Source organism: Eptatretus burgeri, chromosome 1 (assembly GCF_056783735.1).
Source record: "Eptatretus burgeri isolate ZD-2024b chromosome 1, Ebu_testis_v1, whole genome shotgun sequence".
Classification (NCBI taxonomy): Eukaryota; Metazoa; Chordata; class Myxini; order Myxiniformes; family Myxinidae; genus Eptatretus; species Eptatretus burgeri.
Window position 1 is genome coordinate 66,086,374 of NC_140961.1, and position 12,468 is coordinate 66,098,841.

The 12,468-nt window shown below is 42.9% G+C and overlaps 1 protein-coding gene across 6 annotated transcripts in view; it reads left to right on the plus strand.

Moving 5' to 3' along the window:
* LMTK1 (lemur tail kinase 1) overlaps positions 1 to 12,468 on the plus strand; it is a 421,666-nt gene that overhangs the window by 165,856 nt on the left and 243,342 nt on the right. For 4 of the 6 annotated variants that reach the window (XM_085886592.1, XM_085886566.1, XM_085886575.1 and 1 more), the window contains exons 2-3: positions 6,053 to 6,189; positions 6,314 to 6,464. In XM_085886592.1, coding sequence (XP_085742718.1) covers positions 6,053 to 6,189; positions 6,314 to 6,464 — 288 coding nt within the window. Of the gene's footprint in view, positions 1 to 6,052; positions 6,190 to 6,313; positions 6,465 to 12,468 lie in introns of those variants that run through there. The other 2 variants (XM_085886602.1, XM_085886622.1) reach the window with 2 other exon arrangements.

Here is a 12,468-nt window from a genome sequence, read left to right on the forward strand (position 1 = left end):
GATCATTGAGGCTCCACGAGGTGAGATCTTGCATGGAGCCCCAGACCGAGGGAGATTGACTGTTATCTTGAACTTCTTTCATTTTCTAATAATTGCGCCAACAGTTGTTGCCTTCTCACCAAGCTGCTTGCCTATTGTCCTGTCGCCCATCCCAGCCTTGTGCAAGTCTACAATTTTGTCCCTGATGTCCTTCGACAGCTCTCTGGTCTTGCCCATTGTGGAGATGTTGGAGTTTGATTGCTTGAATGTCGACAGCTGTCTTTTATGCAGATAACGAGTTCAAACAGGTTCAGTTAATACAGGTAATGAGTGGAGAATGGGAGGGCTTCTTAAAGACAAAACTAACAGGTCTGTGAGAGCCGGAATTCTTACTGGTTGGTTGGTGATCAAATACTTATTTCATGCAATAAAATGCAAATTAATTATTTTAAAATCATACAATGTGATTTTCAGGATTTTTGTTTTGGATTCCGTCTTTCACAGTTGAAGTGTACCGGTGATAAAAATTACAGACCTCTACGTGCTTTGTAAGTGGGAAAGCCTGCAAAATCGGCAGTGTATCAAATACTTGTTCTCCCCACTGTATATATATATATATATATATATATATATATATATATATATATATATATATATATATATATATATATATATATATATATATATATATATATATATATATATATATATATACATATTTCTGAATTCTGGCCCGCCTGGCGTGCGTTCGGCCGCGTACCTCTAATGGCAGCCACGTCGCCCACCGGACGGACAATTCAGTGGTCACCCTCCTGGAACTACCGCCAGGTGCCAGTCACGGGTGGGGGTTTAACCTCACCACAACCCAGTCCGCATTCCATCCGTGCGGAATAGGGTGAATCGCCGAATGTCTATATACCTACATACCCGCGCGGGTAACCTACCGAGGGGTTGCACCACGCCGCAGGTCGGCTTAGGACACGAACCGCTTAAGCGGTTCGTTCCGTACTACAGGGATAACCGAGGGGTGTTATCGCCAACCTTGACGGTTCAGATTATTTATCGGGTGTTTAAAACCCACGACCAATCATTCCACGATTCAAGATGGCACTTTCAAAAGAGGGCAAGGACGCAACGAACGGGAAACATTTCACAAGCACATTTATTGCACATATAACACAAGCAACAAGGAATCATGCAATATACAAGCAAGGCAAATAGAAAGCAATACAACCGACTACAATGAGAATGTACATGCACTTAACAGTTGTTACTTAACAGGACACGGCACCACAGCATGTATACAAAAACAACAGAAAAACCCTCCCCATAGGCAGGAAGGTAGACGGGGTTCGTGGATGACCGAAAAGGCCCGCGAGACCATGCTGGTTATCTGCCCCCTCGAGGTGTGATGGAGGGCAGGTCACGACGCCTTGTTCCCACGGCAGCTAGCATAGCCGCGCCTGCTCTCGGGCCTTTGCGATGACGTGGTCGGTGAGTTCTCTCCGGCGTCCCTCGCCATACACACAGATTCGCACCACACAGCCAGCAGGGCTGCACCTCCCGTCTGTGTTTCTGAGGCATTGCCCGGACTCGCCACCGGCCCACGCCTTCACTGACAGGTCGCCCAACGCCAAGACGAGAGAGCCCGACCTCGACCACCAAGAGAGAGCTCGAAGATGAAGCGAGAGGATGACGTTCACCAAGAGAGCGAGTAGAATCCAACACGACCCCGACAGAGAGAGTGAGCCTCGCGCGCGGTCCGCCTTATATAGCGCGGGGCTCCGCCCTTCGCTCCTCCCTCTTTTCGGCTTGTATTGTATTTATATTGTATTTATGTATTTATGTGTTATATTTATTCATATTGTATATTTATTATATATATGTTTATATATATATTTATGTATGGATGTATGGGTGTGTATATATATATATATATATATATATATATATATATATATATATATATATATATATATATATATATATATATATATGGATGTGTATATATATATATATATATATATATATATTGTGACGTCCACGGGACTTGAACAGTCCCGCCAACGTAGAATGAGCCGAAATGATGGAGGCGGTTTATTTATTTATAACCCAAACATGGCGGTTCTAATCGCTCTACCGCAAACGGGACGAGGAAGGTGGCACGAGTCACTTTTCACTGAGTTGATGATGTTTATTCGTTTTTACTATTAACCAGAAATAACAAGACTCGGCAAGAAAAGGGATCCGGGGCGATTCGACGGGATGGTGTGGGATCGGGCGTGGGGAAAAACAGACAATTCCAATGAATATACAGATCTCAAACCCGCTAGGGCGCCAAGCACACACACACACACACACACACACACACACACACACACACACACACACACACACACACACACACACACACACACACACACACACACAAAACGTAGCTATTTCTGGTGGTCAGGCTGGACCGTGGTGTGGACGCAACTGTCCCTGGATCGGCGTCGGACGAGCTGGCCTTGCTCTCGTCAGGGGGGCAGGAGAAACCGTGGTGCTGTCGACCTCCTGGTCTTGGCCCAAGTCCGCTCACAGCCGCCAGGGAACCAGTTCTGGCGCCAAGTTGCGAGCAGGAGAGGGAGGCAGGTCCACCCGCCGTTCGACCCCGTACTCCGAGTCAGCAGAACCTCAGAGCCAACCAAGGTGAGGAACGAGGCTGAGCAAGGCTCCAAGACGCGATCAAGAACACGATCGAATCAGCACAACAACAAGGATGCTCCCCGCGCAACAGCCTCTACACCAAAAAAACCACGATCTTTTTGGTTGTAATCTTCTTCCTCTTCTTTTTCGACCCCGAACAGAACCTTTTTATCCTCCTGTCCTCGTCACTTCCAATCGAGCCGTTTATTGGCCCACCGCCGTCGCCTTCTGCCAATCGTGATCACGGGGCGGAGCCATCCGCTGCACTGTCCTGTGACGTCACGGCCAGTCTCCAGAGAATACCAAAAGGGGTTTACGCAGACACACTTACCCTATCCCGTGTCCCTATCTAATTACGTGACAATTATCATTTCCCCCCCTTGAAGAAATGAACATTTACTCGACAACTTATCACCACTGAATTGCTACTGATTACATCGAGATCCTGGTAAACTCGAACAGCATGGCATACCTAATTAAACATCCTAATTACCCTTTGAATGCATACCCCCCCCTCAAACGTAACAATATATATATATATATATATATATATATATATATATATATATATATATATATATATATGTATATATAGTGTTACGGCTGTGGAAATTCGCAGAGCACCATATCGGTCCTGAGATCAGTTATGCCGATAAGTCTGTGTTCAGATAGATTTCCCCACCGTTGTCTAAATGGAATTATTCATGTTACCCGGGCTGTGATCTTTGAGTTCGCCGTTTTTCTTTTACTATCGTTATTTTGGACCAACCACAACGCAAACCACCAACCACCCTCTCCGCAATGCCAACCATCTTCTCCACCACGCCAACCACCTTCTCCACCACACCAACCACCTTCTCCACCACACCAACCACCTTCTCCACCACACCAACCACCTCCACCACACCAACCACCTTCTCCACCACACCAACCACCTTCTCCACCACGCCAACCACCTTCTCCACCATGCCAACCACCCACCACCCTCTCCACAGCTGCCTTCACAACAACGACATCTTCTCACCATCTCCTAAACCACATCTCCCCCAATAGACCAACCCGAACAACATCGCCTCACCTTCATCCCCGAAGCGACGCCATCTTTGCGCCATCGAACGGCATCGCTGCAGGCACCCGTGGGGTTTGCTCGCCGCGCAAGTCGGTGATCTCGAGCACGTCCGCTCGCCACGCAAGTCGGTGATCTCGCGCACGTCCGCTCTGTGCAAGCTTCGTCCGAGATTCGGATCAAGAGAGCGAGAGGGCGGAGCCAGCGGGGGGGGGGGGGGTCAGAGATGAGAGTGCGAAGGCCAAACCTCGTCTCTCCAGCCCTATATAAGGGCGAGCGGAACGCCAAGCGCGGAGAGTCGGTGGAGTGTCTGTCGGGGTTCGGAGCGCTTGGAGCCTGGAGCCTGAAGCCTGCAGTCGGTGGAGAAGCTGAGGAGAGCGGAGGAGATGCGAGCACGACCAAGCCTGCTGTGCCGCGCGGAGCTGCGTGTTCGTGTGCGAGCCGGAGAGAGCTCGCCAATCAGCTTCGAACGGTCTGAGGTGATCGGGCTTCGGAGCGGTCCGAGCATCGCTGAGGGATGAACGGGTTCTTGAAGAGAGCATCAACTCAAAAAGAGCGAAGACCCGTTCGTTCCTCTCAGACGTTGCCGGCTGGGGCCTGAATCACCAGGCCGCGGCCGAGCCGCGGTTACGCGAGCTGTCGTGGGGACGGAACGTCGTGGGTCGCCCCAGCAAGGAAGGTAACTTGTGCGGCCTTGCGGAGCCTTGCGGAGCCTCTGCGGTCTACACGGCTCCGTGCAATAAAGACCCAAAGAGGTCCAGTCTACCCCTCGTCTGTCCTGGGGTTTTTCCTTGCTTTTCTTTGTATGAAAGTTGTGGCGCCGAGTCCGTCAAGTAAAACTGTACAAGTGACTGTACATAATAGATAGATGGTATTTGCTCTTTCCTTTGCATTGTGTTTGGCTGTATAATTGCATGTGTGCTTCCCCCATTAATTGCCTAACTGCATACGTGTGTGAATAAATGTGCTGGTTTAAATGTAGCCTGTTCGTCGCGTCATTTTCCCTCCATTGAACTGCCTTATTGCATTTCGGAATAATAGCGGGCTTTTTAATAGCCGATAATAGAATCGGGTCCAGCGAGGCCTCTCAATAATACCCCGCTCCGTTATCCCAAAACGGAGCGAGCTGCTTAAGCGGCTCGTATCCATGCAGGCCTCACTGAGGTAAAATCTCTCGGTAATCTTCCCGCGCGAATAATTAGGTAAATTGATTATTTGGCGATCGGACCCTGTAGCGCGGGTAGAATGCGGACAAGGTTGTGGTGTGCTTGGAGCACACCCGTAACTGGTTTTCGGCGTTGTTCCGGAAAGTCACGACTGAATTGTCCGTTCGGTGGGCGAAGCGACCGCAATTGGTTAGACGTGGTCGTTCGCACGCCGGCGGGCGGGAATTCGCAACAATGTATATATATATATATATATATATATATATATATATATATATATATATATATATATATATATATATATATATATATATATATATATATATATATATATTTTTTTTTTTTTTAAATCTATATTAGGCCCCGCGAGGAGGAGTGATGTAAGCGACATTTTTTAATGATATGATGATGATAGGCTCGGATGATAGGGTAAGGGTTAAAGTCGTGCGATATGGCATTAACTCCAAAATGGCCGGTGTGTCACTTGCATCACTCCTCCTCATGGTGCCTCATATATATATATATATATATATATATATATATATATATATATATATATATATATATATATATATATATATATATATATATATATATATGTGTGGAGATATACATGTACACATACATATACAGACATACAATATATATTTGTGTATATATTTATATCTTTTTTTTTTTTTGTATATATGTATATATATATATATATATATATATATATATATATATATATATATATATATATATATATATATATATATATATATATATATATATATATATAGTCGCACACACACAAAACATCATGCATGCATTTGCAGATAAATGTTTCAAAGGATTGTGAGACAAGCTTCTGCCAATCCCACACAAGCTCATGTCTCTGAAGTGCCTTTTCAAGTTTCTCTCAATTAGATTTATTATCATTAAGCACTCGACGATCAGAAGTGATAGTCTGTTTGGATTAAAGGATTTTTTTTTTGTTGGCGTTCAAGCAATATGCATCACCAATGCATCAAGTTTTCAAACCTCAACTCACAGATAAAATAAATGTTTTATCATCAGGGTGCAAGTGTTCAGGTGGTTGATGATAAGGAAGAATGACATTCTTTTGCATTATCTATTTTTGTTTATTCATGTATTGCATATATTCCCACAGATGTGACTGTTTGGGGAACAGACTTCCTGTCATCGTCTGGCATACTTGTGACAGTGTTGTCATGCTCAGGCCTTCTGGTTTTCCTTGTTCTCATCCTGGCGTGCACCTGTTGCAAGCGTTCTGGAGTCAGCTTCAAGGTGACATAATTCACGCCTCTATTTTCTTTCTTATTTATGTCAATACAGGCTAAGAGCGAAAAGAAACCTCAAAATACAACCCAATACTATGTGGTAACATTATATTCTCCTCCTGCTTGCACAGGAGTTTGAAAACACAGATGCAGAGGATGAAGATCTGACTGTGTTTAGTCCCCCAGTGTCTGATGTGCCATCCAGCCCTTCTGGCCATGATGTTTACGTGTTGCCTCTCAATGAGCTTTCACATGGAGGACAGAACCATCTCTACAGCACAGGTAACCCGAGTCTCCCGATCCTTACCATCTCTTCTTTATATTTCTCTCTAACCTGAGTTGGTCGTACCTTAAGCTTGCAAACCCAAAGAGTTTGAATGTAGCAAGCTGTATTGGAGTACTTGTAGCACACATAGAAGATGTAGATTTAGTTTCTCTGTATTTTACTAAATTATGCTGTTTGTATTGATGCCACATTCCCCAAAGACTCCTTTTTACCTTTCAGAGCAAGAGATGAGGCATATTATAGCATGTCGACCTATTTTATTACAAAATTAAAGATGGGCCATTGATTTCAAATGTGGTTTAATGTAAAAAAAAAATTTATACCCTTTCACTGACATTTCCATTCTATGATGAAATTCATGTTGAAGCTTCATACTTGAAATTGTTTGACATCATGATCTTTTCTATATTTGGCTTCTGAGATTTAAAAAAAAAATAAAAAAATCTTGCCACGCAAGAGATTCGTACTCTCGTGTTCCGCCAAAGGGCAGGTTCAATCCTGCTGAAGCAGTTTCTGGGCAAGGGTCATACTGGGTAGTTTATCATTGCCTTCCCAGCACAAGAGAGGGCAGTAATTTAGAATTTGTTTATGGTGCTGGCGATAGCTTACCTACGCTTCGCCAAGGATACCGTGGGATCTTTAAACATTCACCAATTCCGGTAGATGAGATTCCCAGTTTAATGTGCACCATCGGAGGGATATCACACACATTGATGAATCACCCTGCCTGTGAAATACCAGGATCACAGTTTATAGAGGGGTTTTAGTACACATGATGCAGTGCTCGGGCACCATGTTGGTTGTTAAGCTAAACAAGCGAGAAAAGGTAAACGAGACCAAACAAGGCCAAATAATTAGCATAACCTTCCATGACAGTTGGTCAGAATAACGAGATAAATGTGCTTGATTGTAAAGCTACTGATTCTACTGTTGCCAGGGAAGTGAATACAATCAACATGGTAGTACACACAGCATTATGGGATAGCTCTGAAACCCCTCGATAGTTGGACTGACATTGGAACCAAGCCTAGACAGGTTAGAGGTGAGTGTGCATACCTCGAGGCTAAGCCATCCTGCCAGCCCCCGTGTGAGGTTTCACTTTGATTTATTGTTTCTTTCATGATCAATTCACAACAGAGAATTTTGTTGCACTGTCATTCCGTGAGATATTTGCTTTATGAGAATAGATTGGAGTTTCCTAATACGGGAGCAACAAACTTTCATTCCCTTCCGAAGGAGGGGAAGGGGGTGGGGGCTTTAATTTCCCAAAAGACTTCTAAAGTCTGTGTGGGCTGACAGATACTGCTGGTTCCAGTGGAGCAACTGGAGATGCTTTTAGCAATTGGCGGTTCCATGTCTTTCACAGATAGCAACGAAGCTCAAAGTTGCATCTAACTTTTATAGATACCACACTTGCCCAGCAAAGGTTGTCATTGATGATGAAGCCTCGAAGTTCAAGAGACTTTACCTCTTTCCAGTTGCTGACTGTGGAAATGGAGAGATTAATTATCCCGCCCCCCGGATGGAGGGAGCGGGATATTGTAATCGTCCGGTTTGTTACTTACGAAATCTAAAGATTTCATAAGTATATTGATGACTTCCGTCCTCTGTTTGTGTGTTTGTTTGTAGGCACGATAACTCGAGAACGGAAGAAGCTACCAATGTCAAATTACACCACGTGATTCAGGAGGGTGATGGCTTGCGCTGATTAGATTTTTGTCAAAATCGGTCAAAGGTCAAGGTCACAGTGAGGTCAAACATCCAAAACATGATAACTCGAGAAAAGTTACCACAGGTATTGTTGACGGAGCCTGAGTTTGGAAGATCGAGGTAAGTTCGGCAGAATTTGTGTGTCAATTCATCGAGTTACGGGTGTTTTAAAAATTTCAGTTATAAAATAATATTAAATAATTCCATAACTTCCTGTGGAGAAATGGAGTATTTTTGCTTCGGTCGATGTTACGAGTTTGTTTTAACTTCGATTTTAATTTTGTCTTCGGTTTTTGCGATCGCTTAGGACGCTTAACACTCGGTTGTCGAAATTCTGGGAAAAATCGGATGTTTTGGAGACGTTTTAAGATTGTATAAAAATATTTCAGCCGCACGTCACGGCTCATCACGTGGCGCAGCGCGCTCGAGCAGACGCGTCGTTGAGTCACGTAAAGGTTTTGCGTGTGTGCGCTGACGTCATCGCGCTCGCCCCGGCGTCCTTTCGATTTGGGGGGGGAGGGCATCGTGTGTGACCTTTACGTTACCTTAAGCTGCTGTAACTCGAGAATGGAATAAGTTGATGGTTTGGTATAGAATCATCGGAGAAACTTCTGGTTTGCGTCGCTACCCTCTCGAGAGACAGCTTTTATTAGACAAGGTCAGAGGTCAAGTTGACGATTTCGTAAGTACCAGTCTATGACTGCTTGTTACTTACGAAATCTAAAGATTTCATAAGTATATTGATCACTTCCGTCCTCTGTTTGTGTGTTTGTTTGTGTGTGTGTTTGTTTGTAGGCACGATAACTCGAGAACGGAAGAAGCTACCAATGTCAAATTACACCACGTGATTCAGGAGGGTGATGGCTCATGCTGATTAGATTTTGGTCAAAATCGGTCAAAGGTCAAGGCCACTGTGAGGTCAAACATCCAAAAAAAAGTTATAACTCGAGAACGGAAGAAGCTACCAATGTCAAATTACACCACGTGATTCAGTAGGGTGATGGCTAGCGCTGCTTAGATTTTGGTCAAAATCGGTCAAAGGTCAAGGTCACAGTGAGGTCAAGCATTCGATTTTTGATGGTTTGGCACAGAATCATCGTATAAACTTCTGGTTTGCGTCGCCACCTTCTCTCTAGACAGCTTTTATAAGACAAGGTCAGAGGTCAAGTTGAAGATTTCGTAAGTACCAGACTATGACTGCTTTTTTGTTTGTCTGTCTGTTCGCAACTTTACGGCAAAACAGCTTTATTAAACACTATCAAATTTAATCCACAGGTTGGCAATGAACCTTGGACGACCCCATTAACTTTTGGATCAAAGGTCAAGGTCAAGGTCACAAAAAGATCAAAATCGTTTTTCGCTCATAACTTCGTCAAAAATTATCTGATTTACTTCAAACTTAGCTTATAGTGAACCTTATTCTATTTGTCACTTATAATCCCACCCATTCCTTTCGTGAAAAATGCATATTTGTGAAGATCGGTCGGGTCCGAAGTTTTGGGGGTCATGGTCATTGGTCAAAATTGCAAATTTTCCATTAAAACTAAAACATGGTTATGAAAATACAACTTTACGGGAAAACGGCTGGCTCAAACACTGTCAAATTGTATCCACAGGTGGGTAATGAACCTCGGACGACTCCATTAACTTTTGGGTCCAATTAGGTCAAAGGTCAAGGTCAGGTCACGAAAAGGTCAAAATCGTTTTTCGCTCATAACTTCGTCAAAAATGGTTTAATTGACTTCAAACTAAGACTAAAATATTCCTTATTCTATTCCTTTTAATCAACATTCAGGTTAAGGACTTATCAAATTTAAATTTGATCCCCAAAATAACTTTATGCCTTAAATGGGTGGGATTTGTTGTGCCTGGCACCACTTGTTCAATTTGTTTTCTTCCTCAGTGATAAGGTGATTTTGTGAGACTTGCCAGGATTGAAAGATGTTTTTTTTTGTTGTTGTAGTAATCATATGCAGTAGTAGATGTCGTCGTAGTTTCTTTCTACATTTCAAACAAACAATAAAAATAAAATTTTCATTTTAAACTGTGAGAAATATAAATAAACCAGGCACAACAAATCCCACCCATTGAAGGCATACAGTTATTTTGGGGATCAACTTTAAATTTGATACATCCTTCACCTGAATGTTGATTATAAGGAATATTTTAGTTTTAGTTTGAAGTCAATTAAACCATTTTTGACGAAGTTATGACCGTAAAATGATTTTGACCTTTCAAGGCCACGTAAGGTCAAAGGTCATGGTGTCAAATGAAAGCCAATAAAGGACTTGATATATGTCTTTAATTGTAAACACGCATATTCCGAACCTTTTTTGATTTATAATGGAAAATTTGTAATTTTGACCAATGACCATGACCCCCAAAACTTCGGACCCGACCGATCTTCACAAATATGCATTTTTCACTGGAGGAATGGGTAGGATTAGAAGTGACAAATAGAATAAGGTTCACTATCAGCTCCGTTTGAAGTAAATCAGATAATTTTTGACGAAGTTATGAGCGAAAAACGATTTTGATCTTTTCGTGACCTTGACCTTTACCTTTGATCCAATTGGACCCAAAAGTTAATGGGGTTGTCCAAGGTTCATTGCCCACCTGTGGATTAAATTTGGTAGTGTTTGCTAAAGCTGTTTTGCCGTAAAGTTGCTAACAAACAGACAGACAGACAAACGAACAAGCAGTCATAGACTGGTACTTACGAAATCGTCAACTTGACCTCTGACCTTGTCTAATAAAAGCTGTCTCCAGAGAAGGTAGTGACGCAAACCAGAAGTTTCTATGATGATTCTGTACCAAACCATCAAAAATCGAATCTTTTGGATGTTTGACCTCACTGTGACCTTGACCTTTGACCGATTTGGACCAAAATCTAATCAGCGCTAGCCATCACCCTCCTGAATCACGTGGTGTAATTTGACATTGGAAGCTTCTTCCGTTCTCGAGTTATCGTGCCTACAAACACACAAACAAGCAGTCATAGACTGGTACTTACGAAATCGTCAACTTGACCTCTGACCTTGTCTAATAAAAGCTGTCTCTGGTGAAGGTTGCGATGCAAACCAGTAGTTTCTACGATGATTCTGTACCAAACCATCAAAAATCGAATGTTTGACCTCACTGTGACCTTGACCTTTGACCAAAATCTTATCAGCGCTAGCCACATCCCTCCTGAATCACGTGGTGTAATTTGACATTGGTATCTTCTTCCTTTCTCGAGTTGTAACTTTTTTTGGATGTTTGACCTCACTGTGACCTTGACTTTTGACCGATTTTGACCAAAATCTAATCAGTGCTAGCCATCACCCTCCTGAATCACGTGATGTCATTTGACATTGGGAGCTTCTTCTGTTCTCGAGTTATCGTGCCTACAAACAAACAAACACACACACAAACAAACAGAACGGAACTGATCAATATACTTACGAAATCTTTAGATTTCGTAAGTCACAAACAAGCAGTCATAGACTGGTACTGACGAAATCGTCAACTTGACCTCTGATCTTGTCTAATAAAAGCTGTCTCTCGAAGGTAGCGACGCAAACCAGAAGTTTCTACGATGATTCTATACCAAACCATCAAAAATCGTAACGTCGACCGAAGAAAAAATCTCCATTTCTCCATGCAATTATTTAATATTATTTTATCAAAGTCACAAAACCGTAATATTCGGCCATCCACCAACAAACTTTACATAATCTGACGGCTTAGCGAGTCAGGCATGCGACGATAACCTTTATTGGGATTACAAAGTGACTTTTAAACACCATCTTTATCGAAAACACCTTTAGCACGCACACGGAAAACCTTTACGTGATCAACGACATCTCTGCTCGAGCGCGCTGCACCATGTGACGACCTGTGATGCGGCGAGTGAAATATTTTTTATACAATGTAAAAACGTCTCCAAAACATCCGATTTTTACCAGAATTTCGACAACCGAGTTTTAAGCGTCCTCGGCTATTGCAAAAACCGAAGACAAAATTAAAATCGAAGTTAAAACGAACTCGTAACGTCGACCGAAGCAAAAATACTCCATTTCTCCACATGAATTTACGGAATTATGTTTGACCTCACTGTGACCTTGCCCTTTGACCGATTTTGACCAAAATCTAATCAGCGCTAGCCATCACCTTCCTGAATCACGTGGTGTAATTTGACATTGGTAGGTTCTTCCGTTCTCGAGTTATCGTGCCGACAAACAAACACACAAACAAGCAGTCATAGACTGGTACTTACAAAATCGTCAACTTGACCTCTGACCTTGTCTA